The sequence below is a fragment of the Phoenix dactylifera genome, unplaced genomic scaffold (assembly GCF_009389715.1).
Source record: "Phoenix dactylifera cultivar Barhee BC4 unplaced genomic scaffold, palm_55x_up_171113_PBpolish2nd_filt_p 001686F, whole genome shotgun sequence".
Classification (NCBI taxonomy): domain Eukaryota; kingdom Viridiplantae; phylum Streptophyta; class Magnoliopsida; order Arecales; family Arecaceae; genus Phoenix; species Phoenix dactylifera.
The window spans coordinates 36,584-60,904 of NW_024068985.1; the positions used below are offsets into that span (position 1 = coordinate 36,584).

Genomic DNA, 24,321 nt, shown 5'->3' on the forward strand with positions numbered 1-24,321 from the left:
GACAATATGACCGTTGGTGGGTTGGAGTCGACTCGCGCGATCAGGAGTCGACTCGGCTGTAGCGGGAGTCGACTCAAGCTTTTCCGGAGTCGACTCGGCAACTGTTCCAAATTTGAATTAAAGTTGCCGTCACGACTGGGAGTCGACTCGTCTTGACCCGGAGTCGACTCGCCAACTTCTGGAGCTGACCTGGCAATTTTGGAGTCGGCTCATCCACTGAAGTCCGTGGATCCAATTTTGAATTTTGTCCACTCGAGTCGACTCGACTGTCCTTGGAGTCGACTCGAATCTCAGAGCCCGAACTCCCGATTCTCTGTCTTTTGGCTCATCCAGTCTTGGAGTCGACTCGAACTTCCTTGGAGTCGACTCGGCTCTCAATTTCCGAAAGTTGGTCTTCTGCCTTTTGACGTGAAGCTTGTCTTGGAGTCGACTCGAGCTGTCTGGGAGTCGACTCGAATCTCAGAGGCAGTAACATGGTTTTCTGTCTGTCGATGGTCGCACAGTCTCGGAGTCGACTCGCGTATTGCGGGAGTCGACTCGAATCTCAGAGTCCATAAAATGCTCTCTGACCTTTTCTTTGTGTACCGCTGAGAGTCGACTCTTGCTTTCTCTGGAGTCGACTTGCCAACCATCGGAGTCGACTCGCGTTCCACTGGAGTCGACTCGAATCTCAGACTCGAAAACTGCTCTCTGACTTTTCTTTGTGTACCTCTTGGAGTCGACTCTTACTACCCTGGAGTCGACTCGTTGAACATTGGAGTCGACTCGCGCACTTCAGGAGTCGACTCGTTGACAGGTTCTGAGATGAGGCTTTCTGTTCTTCTTTCTGTTCTCAGTCGGAGTCGACTCGTACTAGTCTGGAGTCGACTCGAGCTCGTGCCAGTGAACTTGATACGCTTGGAGTCGACTCATGATACTCGGAAGTCGACTCGAGTCTCAGACTTTGGTTTAGCAGACTTCTTAACTTATCCAAAATACTATGAACCAAAATCTAGAGACACTTGGACAGGATTTTCACTGAAACACTCAATTGAATTCATTAGTAATCACAAGATATACTCAAATGCTTTGAGCTCATCAAAATCAAATGGGGTTTTAATCAATCACTCCACAATATATGCTTTAGAATATTTAGATTAAGTTTAACAATTTAGATTTGTAAGTCATATGGTATATGATATATTCTTGCTCACTAATCATAATGTTACCATTCATTTTGTTCTTGCTGGATGCATAGATAAATGATTTTCAAAATAAATATTTTTTTAAGTTTTTAGATATTTTTGCAGTGTAGGTCATAATCAATGATATATATTTTTAATTTGTGAGGTTTATCGTTGATTTTTATTGGGAGGCATTTGAGGACGCATGCTTTTACAAGCTTCTAGTTTAATATGAGTTTGAGTACACATTTTATATTATATCTTAAAAAAAAGATTGAACCATTCAAATCAATGATAGACTCTCTAAATTGAAAATTCAAAATGTTAAAAGTAACCTATCTACAAAATATACCTAGAAACCAAAGTTCATGTATTTTGATGCTCTATGACTATAAATCATGTGGTTGCAAAAGTGAAAGATTTAGTAGTATTATACTATATTTTACTATGGCCAAATTATCAAAATCTAATTAATATAAGTCCACCCATGATTTAATATAGTTAGATCATAATGAATGAAATGCTATATTTCTTTTCTAATTACATGCAATATCAAACTTTTTCAAAATGTTATATTTATTGTTAAAATTAGTAGCTTAGTGCTAGGTCGTCATTTGTGCTTGTCAAAATTATTCATTTTTTTTCCAATTTTAGTAAATCATTTTGATTTTTTCACTTTATAAATCATGATAAGGTCTCTTTAACTTCCTCCCCCTTACCAAAATGACCCTCCTTCGTGCTCCATTATTACCGATCATCATCCACCAAAAAGAATTTCCCTTGTGAACAATGCTCAACCACCACTTTTGAGGGCCTTCACATCCTAGCCTAATGTCTTGTCATCACTTTTTCTATGCCTTAACAATGGCTTCAAGGCTTCTACTTGCTATTGCCAATTGTTTCACATCCTTTTACCCATCCTACTATAATTTCTTGTCGTAGCTCCATCTCCGACTGCTTGATCGCTCCAATGATCCACTATCCTAAAGTAAGGTTTTAAATCCTATGAGACAGGAGTCCCCTTATTTTTCCATGGAATGGGACATCCTGCTGTCCTGCCCTGTCCTAGCAGTGGTTCTAGTAAAAAATACTAGTAGGATACCCTTGAACTCTCTCTCCTTCTTTCTTTTCTTTCTTTCTTTCTTTCCTTCTTTCTTTCTTTTTCTTCTTTCTTTCTTTTTCTTCTACCTTCCTTTCTTTCCTTTTCTTCTTCCATCTTTTCCTTATCCATTCCTTTCTTTCTTTTCCCCCCTTTTTCTTCTTCATTCTCTTTCCTTTCTTTCTTCTTTTCTTTCTTTCTTTTCTTCTCCCTTCCTTTCTTTCTTCCTTTCTCTTCTTTTCTTTCATTTGTCTCTTTTCTTCATGTTTTCTTTCTTTCTTTTCTGTTTCTTTTTCTCTCCCATATGGATGAGTTTCGGATTCCTAACTCTATCCCATCCCATTATTTTACAAGAATAGGTTAGGATGGCTGAAACATTTTCTATTTTTTCGGAACTTAAAATTTTGTCTTAAAGCCACTATAACCCGAATCCCTACCTTTATTACCGTGTCTCTGATCTCAATATATGCACTACCACCAGCCTTCATAATCATACACTTGACAACTACTCAAATGCCAAATCCATCAACTTTGGTGTTGCACATCAAGCCTAAATTTGCTACCATTGCTGCTCTTGCCGATCTTCCATGATTACCCCTTTCAACTAGATGAATGGGTCTGGAAAGCAAAAGCTAGATAGAGTACCTAAGAAAGAAGAAAATGAGAGGAAGGAGAGATAGAGGAAAGAGAGACTTATAGATAGATAGATAGATAGATAGATAGGTAGAGAGAGAGAGAGCACTCCTTGCCATGTAACCAATGATGCATAATGTAATGGAGCATGGTACTCTGGTCTTTGATCTGCATCATCAAAAATAGTTTATGATCCAAGAGTACACCCCAAACCTCAGCTCCAAACCTAGGTTGGCGGCGCCTCAAAATGCCTCACCACGTCAGCCAATCCCTTCCTGCTCGCTTCCCGTTTCATACGCTTGCCTCTAATTATAAAACGCTCCGACCCGGCAGCAAACCGTCGTTGCGTTGGTAATTCTCGGATCCTTCTCTTCCTTCATCCTTTCCACACACCATGCTTCGCCTTGTCCACACTAGACTAGTCTCCCACGTTACTACTCCTCTTAGAATCCCAACCACAGCCACAGCAGCCAGCCCTTCCCGTCTCCTCCAGCTCCCATTCCACCATGGTCTCTCCCACCACATCTCCTCCTCCACCCCAAACGATTCATCATCCCTGACGGTCCATTTCCTCAAGAAGTCATGCGGCCTCTCCTCCGAAGCCGCCCTCTCCGCCGCCAACAAAGTCCATCTCAAAACCACCAAAAACCCCCGCTCTGTCCTCACCCTCCTCGAACACTTCGGCTTCTCCAAACCCGACATCACCCGCATCGTCACCAAGCGTCCCCAGCTCCTCCTCGCCAGCCCCGACCACACCCTCAAGCCCAAACTGGACTTCTACCAGAGCGTCGGGCTCTCCGGCGCCGACCTCGCAAGGCTTCTCTCAGGAATTCCCGGGCTACTGCTATGGAGCTTGGCGAAACGACTGCTCCCAAATTTTAATCTCCTCAAGACCATACTCCACTCCAATGAGAACGTCGTCTTAGCTGTCAAGAAGTGCCCTCGTCTGCTTACCTCCGACCTCCCCAACGTGTTGCTTCCCAAGATCGAAAGCTTGCGAGACTACGGCATGCCGGCGTCCGTAATCTTCACCCTGCTCATCACCCACCCGAAATCTCTGGTCAAAGCAGCGGATCAGTTCGAGAATACTTTCAACGCGATCAAGGGAATGGGCGTCAGCCCTTCGACTTCGATGTTCGCCCATGCACTAGGGGTGTTCTCCAGATTGCCCAAATCAACAATGGAGAAGAAGCTGGAGAATTACCTGAGCTTGGGTTGGTCGCAGGAGCAACTCCTTGGGGCGTTTGCCAAGCATCCGTACTGCATGACGGCGTCCGATGAGAAGGTCAGGAGAAACATGGAGTTCTTCGCGGAGAAGCTGAAGTGGGGGCCGGCCTACGTGTCGGCGTATCCGGTGGTTCTGTCGCTTAGCTTCGAGAAGAGGATCGTTCCGAGGTGTTTGGTTTTGGAAATGCTAGCGTCCAAGGGCTTGGTAAAGGGCGATGTGAAAGCGCGGCACCTCATGATGGGGGAGAAGAAGTTCATTGAGAATTATGTGATCAAGTACGAGGGTGAAGTTCCGGAAATAGTAGATGCTATGGGAGGTAACAAGTTGGGACTTGGTGGTTGGGAGAAGAGAAGCCTGGGAGTTGATGGGTATGAGCATTTGGATTCAACTTGATGTCAATGTCTGCCACTCTTCATCAAAAAAAAAAAAAAAACTGACACTCTTCTCCACAATTAATGTGTTTTGAATGGCGTTTCCTGCTTTGCTGCACCCAAAGCTTGCTTTGTTTTTCTTGGACTTGTTTTATTTTCGGTAAACTTGGACTGGATAAAAAGCCAGATTGAATTGTTTTGTTGCTTCGTTAAAATGTCTGGGCAGGGCGAATAGAAAGTTCGGAGTACTGTGAGAGACATGCCCTCTCAAATTCAGAAACTAACTTCACTTCCATTACTCAAGTGAAAACTGTGTCTCTTGTTCTTTGTTTTTTTGTTTTTCTTTTTTTGGTGGAATTGTGCCATATTCTTTATAGCTGCTTTGGATTCTTCTGCTCCGTCCAATTAAATTACATAATCTCTTTTGATGCTAATTGAAATTCTTGAAGAAGTCAGTATTTCGAAGAGGAAAATGAAGTCTGTTAGATGTACCATTTCTTATCATGATTTGCAAAGCATTCCTGAGATTTTGAAGGTTAACGTCGGCGGCTGCTATACATTCTCTGTGGAGGTGGAGGCTGAAGGTTTGTTTGACTATGAGATCTCATTTATTCTCAAACCTCCAACTGATTCAGAGGAAGTTTGGAATAGGTGGTATAAGAAGGAATATGAAGAATATAAGAAGAATGTTTGTTCTATTAATTCTTCAGGAAACATTTCTGGTGGTCATATTTTTGTGCTGAGGTGCTTGTATGGAAACACCAATGACCAGCAATTCAACTATGATTGCTTAGTAGATTTTCTAATTGATCCAACTCAAGCAATTTACATCAGAGTGAGATCAATCTGGATAGAATCATTTGTGCTAATGAAGTTCTCTTTCACTCTACAAAAAGATAGTTTGACTTTTCAAAGTCTTTTGACAAGTGACTTCTTAAACTCCTAGACCATAAAGGTTCCCTGTTAAATGGATTTGGTGGCTCGAAAATATCTTATTTTCTAAGATTGCGGCGAAGACTAATAAAGATCTTTGTAACTGGATTCTCTGTAGATCGGGATTGGGATTGAGACAGGAAGACCTTCTCACCTCCTATTTATTCGCTTTTGTGTTAATGTGTTAAGCAAAATGCTAAACAAGGCTACTTTGTTCAAAATTTTTGAAGAGATGAGCAACTCCTCGATCTACAATGGCAATATGATTCTTCAATTTGCAGATGATATCATTGTTTTCACCTATGCCATGAAAGGTTATGTTACTATTCTGAAGTTAATTCTTTACAATTTCGAATTGATCTCTCGGCTAGCAATCAACTAAGAAGAGTTTGGTTGCGGCAACCATAATTTCCTCCAGTGGACGAAGAGATGTGCCACTTCGCTAAATTGTAAATTAACCTCCTTTCCTTTTATTTATCTAGGCCTATCTTTGAAGGCAGGTAATCTATCTAGATTGGCTTGGATGCCTCTAATCCGAATAGTTGTATCAAGGTTGTTTTTTTGGAAGAGTAAATTTCTCTCTTTTGGAGGTAGGTTTATGCTGGTCAATACTGTGCTGTCTACACTTCCACAATATTTTATGTCTCTTTACAAGTTACCTGTTTGTGTGATCAAGAAATTAAATAAATATGGAATAACTTTCCTATACAAAGGGTTAGAATCTGCTCGTGGAATCAAAAGCTACATCAAAATCCTAGCAAGGTTGTTCATGAGAGAAGAATAGCAGTCAAAGAAGGCTTGAAGCCAATAACACCCTAGGGGTTCCAACGTTACCAGTTCTATGAGTCTGGCAAAGGACCCAAAAAGGGAAGTAGAAGGCCACAGCTAGCTGATCAGAAACCCATCAGTACCAACAGAGAACGAGACTAGGGTTCTCAGAGATTTAGCAGTGTGAAGAACCACTGATCTGATTAGTGCTTGTAAAGAGCTTGAAGGGGATATGATGCGGCAGGTTTGAGGCAGCCTTCCCCTGCAAGCAATGGACGACCAAAAATACGCTGCACAAACATTAGCAATGGATGCACACCCACCATCAACCTTGCGGCATACGTAAAAATGTTCTTGGAAGTAGTCATGGGCAAAGGTATATGGTTTAATAAAGTCTAAAATGGACTGTTTCTGCAAAACAAAACTCTAAATCAACAATTTTTGGAAAAAAAGAAAATATAGTGGACGCCTTGTTGGTTCATACCAAATTTTGTTTTTATGTCAATAAATTCATGAAACTCTTTCAACAGCATAATTTCATGTAAAATCTCATGATTTTTACCCAAAAAAAAAAGAAAAATTTCATGATGCATGTTATTGTACAAAAACTTTGTATTTGACACACTTTCTCATAATAGCTAAAAGATGCACATAATAGTTTTTACCCGTGAGTATATTATGCACTAAAACTATACAAAGTACCAGGAAAATTAATACATTCTTCGGTATAATTAGGCCAGGGGAGTAGGCCTTGGCTCAATGTAGAGTTGCTCTGTTGTGACCTGAGTGCACCCAGACATCCATTCTTTTTCAGCACAGTTGGGCCAGCCATTGCAATAGACAGTGCTTCAGACAGGGCAGAGCTGACTTGACGAGCACACTGGTTCCAGGACAAATAAAAGAATTATGTATAGCAACATTGAAGACTTCTATTGACCGTTAAGGAAACAAAGATTCAACTCCAACAGGCTTTTTATACAAAAGATAACGAGAATGTTGTGGATATTTTTGGTCAAGTTGTAAGATAGTTTCAGTAGTAGCTACATAGAGCTGCCACCAAATCACTCAGCCACTATGTTTTCTGTACTAGAGCTTCAATGGACAGAATGTTTATCTGTGTCCCATAATCTAGCTTCCACATCTCTCCATAGACATCAGATATTATTCAAAAAGGAAAATCAAGCCTCCATCATAACCTCACTCGTGAAACCGTAATCACTAGATGACTAACAGTATAGAAAGTATTTCCCACTTAACTCACTGCAGAGACCAGAAATTGGAGCCAAAGGCAATGCACTGTCACATTTAAAGGGACCATCTGATGAGGGGCAGAAAGTTCAAGCATTTTGGTGGAAGTTTTAGCACTTATAATATGCAGCAAGTGCACTAAAAATGACCAACCCCTCAAGACACATTTATGTCCAAGAAAATACAAAGCCATAGAAATAACTTGAGCAGCTCACAAGATTTATAAGCAAAAGAAAGGAAAAAAAAAAGTCAATGTCAATGTCATAACAGAAGAATCACTTGTTACCTGAGATAATGAGATTCAGAAAGAAGAATTCCGCATTTGTGCTGAAGTCTTGGCAACATATGCCAACAGAGGATTCAACTCTGGTTCCAACTGAACTGTATCATAATGTCTATGCTTTTGAAAACATAATTGCAATTCTAGTTGCTATGAAACATGCCATAGCGACAGGAAGAAGCATAACAGAGTAATGTCAAAATCCTAGATCCATTGCAGTTTTACCTTTTCTGTTGTGGCTAGTTGGAACTTGAGAAAAAGTAAATGTCAGATAATCCTATCATAATGTAGCCCAAGGACTGAATAGTAAATGAGGAATAATAAAGCCGACACCCAAATGGTCACTTTGTACAACATTGAAACAAATAAATGGAGGTCTGAGATTAATGCACAATATTTATGACTGCAAGAAGAAAGTCACACAAATAATACCAAGAGATTTGTCTAGAACAGAAAGGAATGCCACACACAAGAATGCCAAGAGATTTACCTAGAACTGAAAAGAAAATATTTACTAAATTTCTACTCCTCGGGTTATGTTATATAGAACCACCTGAAGAATAAGTTTCACTTGCAACTTCCAACTTCATGGATAGCTTAAAGTCTTGACCAGACCCATCGAAACTATCTACGGATGTAAATTCAAAGTTATGCATCTCTGGAAAGGTTTTTGAGTAGCTACATGACTGTTATGGACAATATGGAAGAATATTATATGAGAAAATTTACAAGGGTAGTCAATAGATGATGGCAATTTTGTTATCTGACAATGACGAGTCAAAGGAAGTGGTATCAAGAAAGAATGATTAATGAGCATTTATTATTTCTAAAAGAGAAAGCATTGCAGAGATATTATATCTTTATCATGTTGTTCTTTTTTCTTTTTTGAAAACACTCAGAAGGAATGGTGCACAATAGGCATTAAATGCATCAAAAGCAAAGGAATCAAACACATAGTTTTGTAAAAGCTGAAAGTAAATTATCAATGTTCAAATCCTGTCTTGCACCTGTGAATAATTTTACAAATAGTAAGATACTAAGTAATAAATTTAAAGAATATGTAATAATTTAAACCACTGTTCCTTGGGAAAAAAAATGTAATACTAGTCAGTGTCACCATTATGCATATAATTCATAAAAGAAGTTGTGCATGGAACTCGATCGCCAGCATCAACCTGATGTGGCTGTCTTGATAGTGCACGCTTACAGATTTTAGTCCTTCATACATGCAACATGACAGAGAATCTGCAAAATATATGTTTTTCATTGCTTAAAACAACATCTACTTCCTAGCCACTCAAACAACTAAAGATTTGTGTTATACTAGATTTCATTGATGAGCCCTTTAATATGTTAAGGAAAGAAATAAGTAAGCTCAGCCTTTAGGAGGGTGAAAACCAAGGTTAAGAACTTCTGCATGGAGAATTCTCCCCACTTCCTCTTTACCAAGAATACCTGACAGATCATTATTTTCTCAAGCTTATAAGAAAAGGAGATACAAAACTGTCCATATCAACATTCTTTGTCAGAAGAAGCAGTAAGTTATCAAGGAAGCTTAAGATGATTCTTTTAACTTCCTAATCCTGAATTTCTGGTTGTTTATATGTAGTAACCAATGATATCCTGTGACTAATTGAAACCTGGCAGTATCCTGTAGAATTTGTCCCATTTTCAAGACATGTTGGAATACCAAAACTGACTTTAGCTCTTAATAATCAATATGTCAGATATCATGATACTGAAAGTCCATCACGTTTCCAGATTTTAAGCTAGCCAACTAGAAAAGAGAAAGAGCTCTTTTTGGGCAACCAAACCAAGTTATCCAAACATTTTCATCAAAATTGGGGCTTCAGTTGAGTACATTTGCTTGGCTCTGTCTTAAATGTTTAAATGTCATGGAGCAGTCAACAACAGCTAGAAACTATGTGAATAACATTGTAATTAGAAAATAAGAGACAAGTGGTGGCACATTGGAAAATCAATCTTAGACATATAAAGAGGTCAATAGACTCGAGCACCTATTTTTTAAAGATCAAAACCACACTCAAGACCTCCAGACAAAATCAGCAACATATATAGACATTCAAAAGAGAGCATGTCAAGTAGTTCTTCGATCACATAAACTTTCAAGAACTGAATACTTTGTGGGGTAAGAGAATATAAACAGATACCTTCATGCAGGACCGAACTGAAAATTCATCCTCTTCTATGTGAAACATTTGAATGTCAGTTTTGCCAGGCAAAACAAGAAGAAGCTGATGCTGCAACACAAGAGATAATATGCAAACTACCCATCGAGAAAACCCTTTACACCTGTACATCCCAAATTAGCCCAAATATACTAGATGAATGTAGGTAATTCAGTCTCATCTTGGCAATTTAATTGCTTTTAGCATGGTGCAACCTATTCTGGTAGTTGCAGCAACAACAAATTTTACAATGACAACCAGCCCAAAATGATATGCAAGAAATTAGAACAAGAGAACAAAATCAGAATGAACCGAAGCAAGTGTATCTCCCAAGTATTGGAGGTAGCATTCCGACAGGGGCCAAAAGTTTGTAGAACTCTCAAGAGTACTATAAAATGGAATAGCTACAGGAAGTCAAGAACTCCAGGAATTAAACTCTTCCACAACTGCCAATTTCCATAATGCTTCTTTGATCCCCTGCCTCTTTTCTTTTGTTTGCATTGATCCCCTGCCTCAATACCTACAAATTCCAATTTCCCCTGGTAAGCCTCAAGCACCTCAGGGACCTGCTCCCCATACTTGACAACATACTTCTCCAGGAAGTCCTTCTTACTTAACAGCAAGGTGTGCACACCGAATTTGCTGCTCAACAATCCCTTCCACAACAAAATGCTCAAAATCGAGCACCTTGGAATGATCCTCTTCTCAAGACTGAGAGACAGAAGCATCGGCCGCGCTGCTAGAAATGCCGGCTCCCAATTCAGCTTATTCACAAAGAACTCCATCGATTTCCTGATGTTCTGGTCCGATGCCAGCACTTCATGAAGGCCAAGAGAGTCTCCTTGTCAGACCATCCTAAACTCCTATAAACCGCCAGCTTCCTCTCCCACGTCGCCGGCGTCAGCGCCAGCATCGCAGCGATAGCGAGAATGAACGTCGTCGACGTTGGTTTCATCCCCATTCCTTTGAGCAATTCTACAGTCTCTGTGAACCGATCGCGCTTCTTCATCAGCACCCGTGGATACGATGTAGCTAGCTTGATGAGCTTCGGCCCCGGGACTCCATGATCTCGCAACGTCTCCATATTGGGCAGCATCATGGTATTGAGGTCGTACCGGAGAAGCCGGGAGGAACAACAGAGCGCGGAGACGACGGCTTCCGACGAGCAGAGGACCGGCATATTTTCGTCGACGAAGAGCTGCCATCGCACCTTTGTCTTTTCCTATCAAAGCTTAAAAGAAGTTCGGTGGCGTCGACCGCCACCTTTACTCGGGCGAACCCCATCCACCGCAATTGGCCGGCTCGCCTGGGCCACGATGTGGAGGATGGTCGACGTCGATCAATACTTCGACGATAGGCAAGGCAGGCGGAGCCACACCATCGCTATTCTCATGGTGTCCTCCCCAGGCTCAAAGTCCAGGACCCATGGGCCCATGGCGAGGAGGGCTTCAAATCTTCTATCTCATTTCTCTGTCCCATTCTATGTTCCACCTTTAATTAAATGACAAGTGTCAAAATTTGATAGGTGGGGCAAAAGAATTTAGGGGTAATTAATGGCCGGTCCAGTGTTGGACCGGACTATAATTTTTAGTCCCTGTTTACTCTTTTTGTAATAGCCGGTCCATCCCGTTTCTGCCGTTATATTTGAGACAAAAATAACCCTGAGGTACCCACCGAAACAGCCGGTCCATCTCGTTTCTCTCTTTCTATTTGAGACGAAAATAGCCCTGAAGTTCCCTACCGATTCGGCTTCATCTCTTCCCATTTTTCACTTATCTTCACACGTAAATAGCTCTCATCGTTAAGGATTCATATTTCCCCCATTTTGCAATCCTATCTCCCCACGAAATTTTCCATCTTCCTCACCGATTCCGGTTGATCTGGTGTCCCCCGTTTCAAACCCTAAGACCGTAAACAAGTTCCCACCGGCAAATCACTCTTGCTCCCGACCGAGAGTTCCTCTGTCGACTCTATTTTCCAGCAGGTCTCCGACTGAGAGCTCTGAGGCGACGGCATTTTGTCGACTCCCACACCTGAAGCTTTTCTTGACGCTCGCGTCTTCGTCCTGATCGTTGGTCGACGGCGCTTCATTCGACCTCGCTTCCCAAACCCTCTCCGAGGCATATTGCCGGTTCTTCGACGGTTTGTAAACCCTGGATCATAATTTCTCGATTTGGTTTTCGTAGCAACAAACTGTAATATAGTATTGTAGGGCATTTATTTTCATAATGTGCGAATGCTTAGGATTTAATTTCTTTCGTCCTCTTTTTTAATATATGACAACAACTCAAAACAGTCCCTCTTAACGGAAAATGTGCCAAGGATGGCCCATATGCATGTCTCCCTCTTCCAGAAGGAATTATTTCAATCAACCATCAGTTTTTTTCTTTTTTTGATAAGAACAAATCAAATGAAATCCCTAATTGAGCTAAAAACACTTCCACTGAATCTTGATAAACATAAGAAGTTACACTAATCTATCAGGAAGGTAAAAGACCGGAAATGTAGTCCTTTACACTAGCTCATTGAATGCCTAACAGTAGCCAAAGTCTACAGTTTTTAAGGTGGTGGAAGCCATAGTTTCCCTTGCCACTGCTATGAAAAGTTCCAAGAGAAAGAAACAGAGGGTTTGTTGATGGATCCAATCCATTTCAAGCTTTCATTTCCAAGGATTTAATTTCTTTCGTCCTCTTTTTTAATATATGACAACAACTCAAAACAGTCCCTCCTAAAGGAAAATGTGCCAAGGATGGCCCATATGCATGTCTTCCTCTTCCAGAAGACAGGGACGGTGTGATATCAAAATTAAGATTTTTGTCTTAAAAAAGCTTGTTTATTTGGGAAACATTTCTGTTCGTTGTTATAATTTATTAAAATCATTCATTATCCCGTCTATGTTTTACTCAATTATATGTTTCTATTTTTCAGTTGATTTTATTCACAATTAGTGTTTGAATATATTTGTGTTGCAGACATTTTTCATGGCTCCAATTCAGACTAAACGTAGAGCACCTGCTGTTAGCCCTAAAAATATGGTCAATGGTAGGTGTTACTTCAGCCATTTTGTTAATTTTATGGTCATCCTAGTTCCGTTATTGTCTCATGAGTAGAAGGTTAGGATCACCGGCACACCTTTTGGCCATTTGCTAGATCTTCCATATATTAAACAGAGTAGGCCTGTCCTGGACACTCTGCTCTTCTTCTGGGATGACGAGGAGGAGGGGTTTTGGTTTGGTAAGGTTTTAGTTCCTTTTGTAGGGAGCGATTTTGCACTAATTCTTGGTTTAAGTGCGACGGGCGATGAGGTAGAACTGCATAGTAAGGGGAGGTCACGTCTGACCTCATCATCCGTTTTTTTGAGGGGGACCATAAAAAAGCCAATAGAAATGCAGTAAAGAATAGATTACAATTTCTTGTTGGAAAGAGCGGACAACAAGATGTAGAGGATTTCACAAAGTTATGGGTTCTATATCTCTTTGTGACTATCCTCTTTCCAACTATACACTATTATGTTCCTAAGGCATTATGTTCATATCTTGATGATTTAGACCGCTTAGGTTCATATAGTTGGGGTCTTGCTGTTTTTGCTTTTCTTCGCAACAAATACCTAGTGTAGCCGATAGTGTGCGGTCAAGGAATATCACTGGCAAGGGATCGGCTAAATATATGGACGGCTGCACGGTCGCTTTGGTGGTAAGCATCTTAATATCTATTTTAAATTTCATTGTTAAGATATGTATTTACTTCTAATTTTATGTTTACATTGATTTTTTGCAGGCTACCTTGTTGGAAGCCAACGACCCACCTTCATGTATCCACGTCTCCTGCGTTGGAGCAATGTCTCATTTCCTCGCAAGGTGGACGTGATTTCTGAAATCATGAAGAAGTTAAAACGATATCAGGTTTGAATTTTTATTTCTTACATCGAAAATAATTTGAGTTGATGCCAAACTTAAGTTTTCGCTTGCATCAGGTGATCGAGAAGCTAGAGCCTAGAGAGGAGGAGTTGCACATTCTCTCGCGACGAAGGCCACGAGACGTTGCTTCCATAGAGATGCGAAGAGATGATGCATTGCAAAAGGGTTTACAAAAAAGTTTCAATGTTTGTACAAAAATCTTACAATCATTCTAGACTTTCGCACGTATCTTTCAATTGGCGGCACACACTTATGTACATATGGCACACACTTCTCTTGTATATAGACATCATTATTTCTTGGCAGCACACACTAACAACCACTAGGCACACATCTTTCATGACTTGGCACACTACTATAAATTGATGTGCCATGGTGTGCCAAGGGTTGCTTACTACCAATCGGTATAGAGACACGCAATCATCTGAATTTCTTGAATCTTCTGTCTTATATTTCTCCAATAACATCAACAGTAAGAGTGTGCTGGGGCAAATGGCACACTAAAGTATCTGAAATTGTTTCAAAGCCAACTCAAAAATCTGAGATAGTCTAAAACAAGTGTGTTCCAAGCAATTGTTGTTGGGTGCAAACCTTTAAAAAATGAGTGCCAGGCTTTTATAAGTGTGCACACCACATACTGAAATGTGTTCCAAGCATAGTTTACTGTTTGCGTAGAATGAACAATTATGTGCCAGGCTTTTATAAGTGGATTCCAATCATACTTAAATGCGTTCCATTGCAATCCACTGAAGTGTGCACCAGTATGGAATGTGTGCCAGGATTCACAGATTGTGTTCGAAGTATACTTAACATGGTGCCAGGAACTTTCATTGTATTTTAACAGTGTGCCATGGTGTACCATGTTATATTAACTCCTTTCATAGCTATAAATACAGTGTTATAGTATTAATAAACGGTCTGCTACGGATTACTGTATGCTGAGAAGTACATATGTCTGACATGTTGCATAACCAGAGGTGTGCCATGGTGTGCCAAGGGTTGCTTACTACCACTCGGTATAGAGATACGCAATCATCTGAATTTCTTGAATCTTCTATCTTATATTTCTCTAATAACATCAACAGTAAGAGTGTGTCGGGGCAAATGGCACACTAAAGTATCTGAAATTGTTTCAAAGCCAACTCAAAAATCTGAGATAGTCTAAAACAAGTGTGTTCCAAGCAATTGTTGTTGGGTGCAAACCTTTAAAAAATGAGTGCCAGGCTTTTATAAGTGTGCACACCACATACTGAAATGTGTTCCAAGCATAGTTTACTGTTTGCGTAGAATGAACAATTATGTGCCAGGCTTTTATAAGTGGATTCCAATCATACTTAAATGCGTTCCATTGCAATCCACTGAAGTGTGCACCAGTATGGAATGTGTGCCAGGATTCACAGATTGTGTTCGAAGTATACTTAACATGGTGCCAGAAACTTTCATTGTATTTTAACAGTGTGCCTTGGTGTACCATGTTATATTAACCCCTTTCATAGCTATAAATACAGTGTTCCAGTATTAATAAACGATGTGCTACGGATTACTGTATGCTGAGAAGTACTTATGTCTGACATGTTGCACAACCAGAGGTGTGCCATTGTGTGCCAAGGGTTGCTTACTACCAATCGGTATAGAGACACGCAATCATCTGAATTTCTTGAAGCTTCTGTCTTATATTTCTCCAATAACATCAACAGTAAGAGTGTGCCGAGGGAACCAGAGAACTATGCAATTCATTTCATTGACATCAATTGTTTGTGCAAAATTCTTCCACAACAAAATAAGAAGCAAATGACTACGACAAAAATAAAAAATTCAGATCTCCATACATTACACCTAATCTCCAAAATATTTAGTCGATGGCCACATTACAAGTTCTTCTGTTGTGCCCAAGCTTTCCGCAGCATCCACATTTTATATGACGCACTAACTCCCCTTGCGAAGGTCTTCTCTTCTTTTTTGGCCTACCTGGTCGAGTCTTTCTGATTGGGGGTAAAATATGAATCTCATCTGAGGCACTATAGGGCTCCTCAATATCAGGAATTGGACTAAAAGCTTCGGCATATGTTGCTCTGTACATTTCAGTTTTGAAAGAATTATCAGTGAAGTGGTACAGTGATCTACCAGCCTTCTCAATGCATGCACATGCATGCTTACATGGCATGCGGAATATGTGCCACTTGCCGCAAGAGCATTTGTTATTCTGGAGGTCAACTTCACAAGAGTAGTTTGTATCCTTTACGTCATATATCATTATGTTTGACGTAAATACGGATAATCTCCGACCGTCTTCTGCATTTCTATGCAATACTTTCTCTGCATCTGGGCATAGATTTGTTTGAATATTGTAACCTCGATTACGCCGTTCATGCATCAATGTCATTATTTGAAGCCTGATATGGTCAACCAACTGAGGCACGGAAAGATGGCGAGCCTCCAAGATCCAACTGTTGAAACACTCTGCCATGTTAGATGTCATAATACCCCATCGTGGACCTGGAAATACTGCATTTGCCCAATGCTTCGGATTTGCATGCAGGAGAAAAGTTCTACTCCCTGAAGCATCTAATGTAAGTTTGCTAATTATTTTGTGGAAAACATTCAGCCTTGGAGTATAAGCAACAGCATTTAGTAAATCGAGCAGCCTTTTTCTCTCACTTGCACAATAATGGACAAGCACCTGCATTAACAATAATAAAAGGATGAGATCATAAACATCCTAAATTAGTTAGATATATTGTATGCTGAAAATTAAAAATATGACTATACATACCTGATTCTTGAAGTTGTCTTTCACATGACGGAAACAATATGAGTGGTAACTACCAGGAAAGTATTTCGGCACTGATTTAATAATTCCTTGATGTCTATCCGTCATAAATGTGATTTGCTCACTTCGCCACTCAATGCAACTATAAATTGCTTCTTTCAAATTCCGACAAAACCAGTCCCAATTGTCATCAGTCTCCGTATCGACCACACCGTAAGCAATAGGAAACATATCGTCGTTCGCATCTCTGGAAGTCGCACCAAGAACTACTCCTCCATCCTTATGCTTTATAAATGTTCCATCCATAAAAATCAGAGGTCTACAACCTCTTATGAAACCCACTACTGAAGCATGAAATGAAATGAATAGGCGTTTGAATCGACCTTCAATAGTTTCATACTCCGCTATGCTGCCAGGGTTGGTCTCAAGAATGGCATCGCAATACTAGCATATCCGGTCATAAGATTTTGATCTGTGACCATAAAGGTCCTTCATAGCCACCTCCTTGCCATGCCAAGCTTGATGATACGGCAATTCAACACCATATTCTCGACGAATATCCTTTACGATATTAGTCGGCCTATATAACGGCATATCTTGAAGTTTTTCTTTAACTATGTTTGAAACCCAACGTTTCGAAGCCTTAGGATGCGACCGGACTTGCAACCCTCTGCCACATGTATGCTGACTATTCATTTTTTTAATTGCAAAACTTTCTTGATTTCCAAGTCGGGAAGCATGGATACGCCATTCACATCCTTCGTATGCACATTCCACGGTCAGTCGCAGGCGATCGTTCTTCACAAATACAAAATCTCTACAATTTGCAATGCAAAAGTTGCGAATCGTGTCGCGAAGAGTTTCCACATCATTGAACTCCGGACCAACACCCTCAATAGAAGTTTTCCAAGCATCCAAAGAATTTCTTTGACTAGGTTGCTCTTCAATTGCAGCTCTTGTTTCTTCAACAACTCGACCGAAATTACTTAAGCTACCCTTTGAAAAAAATTTTGATCGGCAACTACACTCAACATTTTGGGATGGGCCACTATCCCTACAATAAGTTTAACAAAAATTTAGCATACTAACTATTAAATTAGTGATTAACATGAAAAAACTAACATGTGAAATATGCAATACAACAAAGAGTTAAACTAAGATTACCAAAATAGAAACAGATGCAATTAACTTCTGCATTACCTCATATCAATTACGACATCGGCTGCTTCGATCAAGCATGGAATATGACTAACAACCAACTCGATCACCGGCGCATTTAAGTTGACGTGTATTTGATGCATATTCCGAACATCCTTATCGCCCAGGAGCGAAACAACCATTCTAGACTTGTTTGGAATAAAATATTTAACTTCTACCATTGTATCAGACAGATGTCTCCACCTTTCCACTATTTCTTTGTAAATTTGATCGAGATTTGTGTCCTCGGAGACGGAAATAATAAGAGCTTCGCCACCATAAGAACAAATAGCCATGAAAACAGGGCTACTTGTTTTTTTGGAAGCCATGACAATGGAAAAATGAAAAAAGGGGAAATGATTGAAGTTCCGAATGCTATTACAACAATGAAGCGAAGGGAATGCTGACACAGCAACTATTTTTCGAATATGATATCAGCAATGAGAGTCACACGTTTAGGTCTCCAAACAGTATATGAGCAATGGCAGACAAACAACAAGATAATCCAGCTAAAATAGGATTTTCGTTCGATCACAGTTGGGAAACAGAGGAGAAAAGAGGGACAGCAACTTTTTTTTGGAATATGATATCAGCAATGGAAGTCACACGTTTATGTCTCTAAACAGTATATGAGCAATGGCAGACACACAACAAGATATGCCGGCTAAAACAGGGTTTTCGTTCAATAACATTCAGAAAACAGAGGAGAACAGAGGGATGCCTCAGTCAATTAAGAGAAATTGGAGTAGCATTTTAACCTCTATTACTCTTGTGCAATGAAACCATTGCCGCTAAATATCGAAAGGGACTCTAAGCAAACAAAAAAGGAGGAACCTGAATTTTCCGAAACTCATAGAATAGTATTTCAACTGGAATTTCCCACTTGATTATTTTTGGTAGAAGAAATATCCCTGAACAATTTGAACTGTAGTTTCTGTTTGCGAACGATCTCCCCGACACGCTTCTAATGGAGAAACCATGTTCATCCACGATTCCAATGGATAAACTCTTCCCTTTCCGCTTCAAAGTCTCCCCTTTCCGCTTGATTCTTCCGGATCCAAGAAGCAAAATAGAAGAATCCGAGCCATATCCCATGCGAATGATCTCCCCGACTCGCTGCCAATGGAGAAATCCTGTTTCTCCACGATTCCAATGGAAAATCCGAGCCATATTCCTCTGTTTGCGGTCGATTTCCCAACCGATTCCACGTTTTCAACCATAACGGCAACGAAAGGGCAGCTTCGGAAAAAAAAAAAAAAAAAAACCTCTGTTATGGACCGGTAATTAAGATTATCCCTAATCTTGGACCGGAAAACATGGTTTGGGTCAACAGGGACTTAGCATTATACAGTAGTCAAGGGGAGGGTCGGGAATTAATTTACGCAAGAATTTATTAGGTGGGAGAAGAACGTTTTTGAAGCACTTCATGTCCCTTCCGCTTACCTCTTCACGTAGCTCAAGGTTTAAACGGACACTCCACTCCATGCTTCGGCAAGGTTTAAACAAACATCAAGGTTTAAAGCTCCTTACGTCTTCCCCCGGCTTCAAATCTTCTTCCTTCCTCCCCATCCATTCCGAAACCAAAAAAAAAGAAAATTCTGTTCAACGGAAGAAGAGGGGCCGAGGGGTGTGGCATCCACGACAAAGAAGAGCATGGGGGACCTCACCGCCGCGCACCTCAACGGAAAGGAGGTGATCGTGAGTATAAGTTTCTAAACATGCTTGTTGTTTTAGTTCTTTTTGTTCTTTTTGTAATTAAAAAAATTGATGTTTTATAGTACTAATTATCAATAAAATTCTCAATTTTGATTGTTTTTTTCATTTTTCATGTCTTTTGTTATGGAATTATGCTGAGATTAGAATATCAAATTCCATTTTAGTGTATATAAACATTGATTAGAATATCAACTTGGAAGGTTTTGCTTCAACGAGAGCCTTGCAAGCTAAATTTTTTGCAGCTTTTTATGTGCTTGTCTTCATATACTTGGAAGTTATATTGGAATTTTTAATTACAGTGCCATCTAGTTCTAGTATAATTTAATTCATGGAAAAGGGAAGGATGCCCATTGAATTATTATTGTTACAACATTTAGAGTTGTATTCTATTTTCTATTTTCTTTAATTGCTGCCAGCTATTGATTTTTTTTCTGAACAGGGACACCCAAAGACTAATCCTCCATTATTTCGAAAATTGACTTTTGAAGATGGGGATTCACTTGTGAGAGTTAATTCGCTGGAACCTATTTCAGTAGATAGCAATGATGAAATTTAGGCTAATGTAGCAGAAGAAGTAATTCCGAAATTGGGAATCGAGTTTGAGACTGAGCAAGAAGCATATGATTTCTATAACAATTATGCACGTGCAGTCGGATTTAGTATTAGGCGAAGTAAAGGACATTATGAAAAGGGGAATCAAGATGATTTACGTAAATGGTTAGATCGAGTTTTTTGTTGTTCTTGCCAAGGTCTACGAGGGAATGACAAAAGAGATGATGATGTGAAACGCCATGGTCCAGAAACAAGATGTGGTTGCTTGGCTGAGATGAAAATTAGTCGTAGATCTAGTGAAAAATATTCTGTAGCAAAATTTGTATCAAATCACACACATGTTTTAGCTTCTCCTCGTAAACGTATATTCCTTAGATCTCACAGAACCATTAATCCGGCTTAAGCTGTTGAAGCTGAATTAGTAGATAGTTCTGGAATTGCACCAAAAGCAAGCATAGGACTACTGGCTAGAAGGGTAGGTGGACTTGACAATCTTGGCTTCATTCATGAGGATTATAACAATTATTTGCGTACAAGACGAACATAAAAGATGAAAATTGGAGATACAGGAGGCCTACTTGAATATCTTCAAAGAATGCAATCTGAAGATCTTAATTTTTCTTATGTGATTCAAGTTGACGTTGATGATCTTATCACCAATATTTTTTGGGCAGATGGTAGAATGAGATTAGATTATGAATATTTGGAGATGTAGTATGCTTTGATACAACTTACAAAAAAAATAAAGAAGGTAGGCCCTTTGCATTATTTGTTGGAGTTAATCATCATAAACAGAGTATCATCTTTGGTGCTGCATTGTTATATGATGAAACATCTGAGACTTTCATGTGGTTGTTTGATTCTTTTCAAAAGACAATGTTTGGTAAGAAGCCACAAACTATCCTCACAGACCAAGATCGTGCAATGGCAAAAGCATTAGCTTCACAATGGCTAGAAACAAAACATCGTCTATGTATTTGGCATATGTACCAAAATGCTGGTAAGAAGCTCAATGGTGTGTTTGGAAGGTATAGTAGCTTTGCAAAAGACTTTAGTAGTTGTGTATATGACCACGACGATGAAGATGATTTTTTACATGTATGGGATAAGATGCTTGATAAATAAGATCTAAGAGATAATAGTTGGTTGCAGAGACAATTTGAGATAAAGGAGAAATGGGCTTTCGTTTATGGGAGTAAAATATTTTGTGCTGATATGTCTACTACTCAGAGAAGCGAGAGTATGAACAGTGTAATCAAAAGGTACATAACTTATAATTATGACTTATTGCGTTTCTTTCATCACTTTCAGAGGTTGGTTGATGATAGACGCTTTGAAGAATTGAGGGCAGATTTTAAAGCAACTCAAAGTAGACCAACATTGGAATATCCTGTGGAAATATTAAAGCATGCAGCAAGTGTTTATACTCCTGCAGTATTTAAGTTGTTTAGTCATGAATTATGGCTCACATGGGATTGTGAATTGCATAAGGATGGTGAGAATGGATCTGTGGTCAGTTATAAAGTTATTCCTCCCTATATATCTCGCTCACACATTGTTCAATTTGATTCATTGGCTTCTACAGTGATATGTAGTTGTAAAAAAATTGAATTTGTTGGAATTTTATGTACCCATGCCTTAAAGGTTTTATCTATTCAAAACTTTAAAAGGGTGCCAAATCAGTATATTTTAAAAAGGTGGTCAAAAGATGCAAAGGATGGGTCTGCAATGAATATATGTGTTGGAAAATATGACCAAAATGGAGATGTGGGAAGCCGTTATAGAGCATTGCTTAAATTGTATTCTAATTTGGCAGCAAGAGCTGCGGTGACTAATGAGTCTTTTGGTATTGCTTTGGATGCTCATGAAAGTACATTGAATAAAGTAGAGGCAAGTTTGAAAAATTTATCAATTGAAGAATCTACTTTTGGGGGCACCCGTTTCAAATCAAAGGCTCATCTATCTAATGACAGTGTGCAACCTACTAGCTGTGAAGGCAAGAAAATTAAAGGAATAAAGCTTAAAGGGAGACAAGCATGTGGAGGGACATCTCACAGAATAAAAGGTGCATTAGAGAGAGCTACAAGAAAGAGAAAACCTCAAACTCAAGGACCCTCCAATATTCAACTGCTCACACAGGTATGAAATATGTTTTATGTCTAGTGCTTACAATGTTATATGATAAAATGTACTAACTAAATCTATATTTCACCATTCGAAACAAAGCATCCATGCCATAACCCAGGTTTCGATTTTGGTAATCAAGCAACTCAGATGTATTCTTCGGTATATTTAACAGAGGTAACAAGATATATATTTTTTGTTTTTAAAATTTGATATTTTAAAAATTAATTTATAGTACTAATTCTTCAAATTATTTATATGATTTTTTTCTTCAACAATATAGCAGTCACCTCAGGATGGTGCCTTTAGCTCAAGGAATCATTTACTGCCTCAACATACAATGGTAAAGTTTTAAATTATGATTATGATTATGGCCTTGTTGTATTACTCTTATATTTTGTTGTATCACCTTATAATTGGTTCATTGTATTATTTGTATTTGTTCCACTATGAAATGTAGCAGAACTTTTACGGGGCAAATTTAAATACACGTGGTTTTACTGAAACGTTGAATTTGATACAGGTAATGAGATGACAGTAGATATTTTTTATTTTGCACATCTTACTGCTTTCTGATCGATTACACATTTATATGTAGGCACAATTACCGAAAATAAGAGAGCAAAGAAATGATGAAGATGCCGGATAACAAAAGATAGAAGTATGCTGGCTTGTAGACTTTATTCGTCAAGCTGTGAGCCACTATGGTGCCATTTTTGGTGAATGATGAAGATGCCGGATAACAAAAGATATAGAATTAACTTTTGGTGCCACTTTTGCTGTGAGCCACTATGGTACCATTTTTGGTGTGAGCCACATTTTATTATATCACTTTTGGATATAGAATTAAATTTTGGTGTCACTTTTGCTGTGAGCCACTATGGTGCCATTTTTGGTGTGAAAAACATTTTATTGTATCACTTTTTGATATAGGATTATTTTTTGATGCTACTTTTATGTGAGCCACTATGGTGCCATTTTTGGTATGAGAAACATTTTATTGTATCAATTTTGGATATAGAATTTTCTTACCGTCTATATGTTTGATACCATAGGATCTTGTCAATGAACTCTTGTGATCTCTTTTTTAGATCTATAGGATCGATATCATCATCATCGTCATCATCGTCATAATTATCATTCTCATCATCGTCATGACCATCCCAATTTCCATTTTCATCGTCACAAATAGCTTCATCATCTGAATCTTCATGCATCATTACATCGACTTGCTTGTGTCCTTCTGGTAACGCCGAAGGAGTGCATGCATGGAAATCTGCCTTATCTTGATGGCCATCATCAATAGCAGCATCTCCTTCACTTACACCTTCCACCACTACTTGGCATCTTATCAATGGAGGGAGAAACTGTTCGGCAAAGGGGTGCGGTTTACCAATATACGATGAGCTTGAGCTGCTGAGGAAGATGGCAGCAGCCACCAAGTTTAGCATTATAAATGCCAAACAAGAAGAGCTGGACTTCTTCAATATTTCAGTAAATAAAAATTGGAACAGCGCCTAGACCTAGGCCAGAGAGCAGCTGCTGTGAGGATTGTCATGAAAGTGAATCCTTGGTTCTTCGGTGTTAAGCATGCTGAATTTTTTTTTTTTTTAACCATGACTGAACCTGATTGGGTTGCCTACGTACCCCTTCATAAGGGGGATCAAGCCATACGTAGTTCTTTTTAAGTTTCAAAAACGCAGCAGAAAAAACCGAATTAAACAATTTAATTCATGCATGCTTACAAGATCAAATCTAGAAATCAGCACCTTAAGAACATATAGGATTATGCCAGAATCGTTTAAACAATTATGCTAAAACTTTCATGCATGATTAACTATCAAATCTAAAACTTAAGAACTCTATTCCAATTAATCTCCGAATATCCATCGAATGGATTCTGGAGATATCTCCGTGAGGAGCCCCAAAAGAGGGTAAAACCTCGGAAATCGGACTTAGATCTTGACACTATAATAAATGATTAATGCTAGATTAATACCTTTTATGATGGATGAAAGTTGTAGATCTGATCCTTGACTTCGCAGCCACGCACACGAATGGCCTCTACGAGAAGTACACGCGAAGTTCCTGAAGAGATCCAATCCTGCGGAAGTGCTAGCTTGCGCAGAATTT

The 24,321-nt window shown here is 39.3% G+C and overlaps 3 protein-coding genes across 3 annotated transcripts; 2 read left to right on the forward strand and 1 right to left on the reverse strand.

Annotated features, from left to right (window-relative positions):
* Window positions 1-2,967: 2,967 nt before the first annotated feature.
* LOC103696633 (transcription termination factor MTERF8, chloroplastic-like) lies at window positions 2,968-4,819 on the forward strand. Its single transcript, XM_008778316.4, has one exon. The coding sequence runs from the start codon at window positions 3,290-3,292 to the stop codon at window positions 4,514-4,516; it is 1,227 nt and encodes a 408-aa protein (XP_008776538.1). The 5' UTR covers window positions 2,968-3,289; the 3' UTR covers window positions 4,517-4,819.
* Window positions 4,820-17,043: 12,224 nt separating this feature from the next.
* Window positions 17,044-17,978, reverse strand: LOC120108970. Its single transcript, XM_039122705.1, has 2 exons — window positions 17,800-17,978; window positions 17,044-17,653 (listed from the first exon to the last, which is right to left on the reverse strand). The coding sequence occupies exons 1-2, from the start codon at window positions 17,976-17,978 to the stop codon at window positions 17,044-17,046; spliced, it is 789 nt and encodes a 262-aa protein (XP_038978633.1).
* A 3,010-nt stretch (window positions 17,979-20,988) lies between these two features.
* LOC103696635 (protein FAR-RED IMPAIRED RESPONSE 1-like) lies at window positions 20,989-22,837 on the forward strand. Its single transcript, XM_026800972.1, has 6 exons — window positions 20,989-21,162; window positions 21,217-21,315; window positions 21,376-21,576; window positions 21,709-22,203; window positions 22,649-22,711; window positions 22,787-22,837. The coding sequence occupies exons 1-6, from the start codon at window positions 20,989-20,991 to the stop codon at window positions 22,835-22,837; spliced, it is 1,083 nt and encodes a 360-aa protein (XP_026656773.1).
* Window positions 22,838-24,321: the final 1,484 nt, after the last annotated feature.

Bases quoted from the DNA above. Each gene is read 5' to 3' on its own strand.
- LOC103696633 (XM_008778316.4), top strand. From the start codon at position 3,290: ATGCTTCGCCTTGTCCACACTAGACTAGTCTCCCACGTTACTACTCCT.
- LOC120108970 (XM_039122705.1), bottom strand. From the start codon at position 17,978: ATGGTAGAAGTTAAATATTTTATTCCAAACAAGTCTAGAATGGTTGTT. The intron at 17,654-17,799 runs GTAATGCAGAAG...AACTTATTGTAG, and splicing joins GATGTCGTAATTGATATGAG to GGATAGTGGCCCATCCCAAA.
- LOC103696635 (XM_026800972.1), top strand. From the start codon at position 20,989: ATGGCAAAAGCATTAGCTTCACAATGGCTAGAAACAAAACATCGTCTA. The intron at 22,204-22,648 runs GTATGAAATATG...TATGAAATGTAG, and splicing joins ATATTCAACTGCTCACACAG to CAGAACTTTTACGGGGCAAA. The intron at 22,712-22,786 runs GTAATGAGATGA...ATTTATATGTAG, and splicing joins AAACGTTGAATTTGATACAG to GCACAATTACCGAAAATAAG.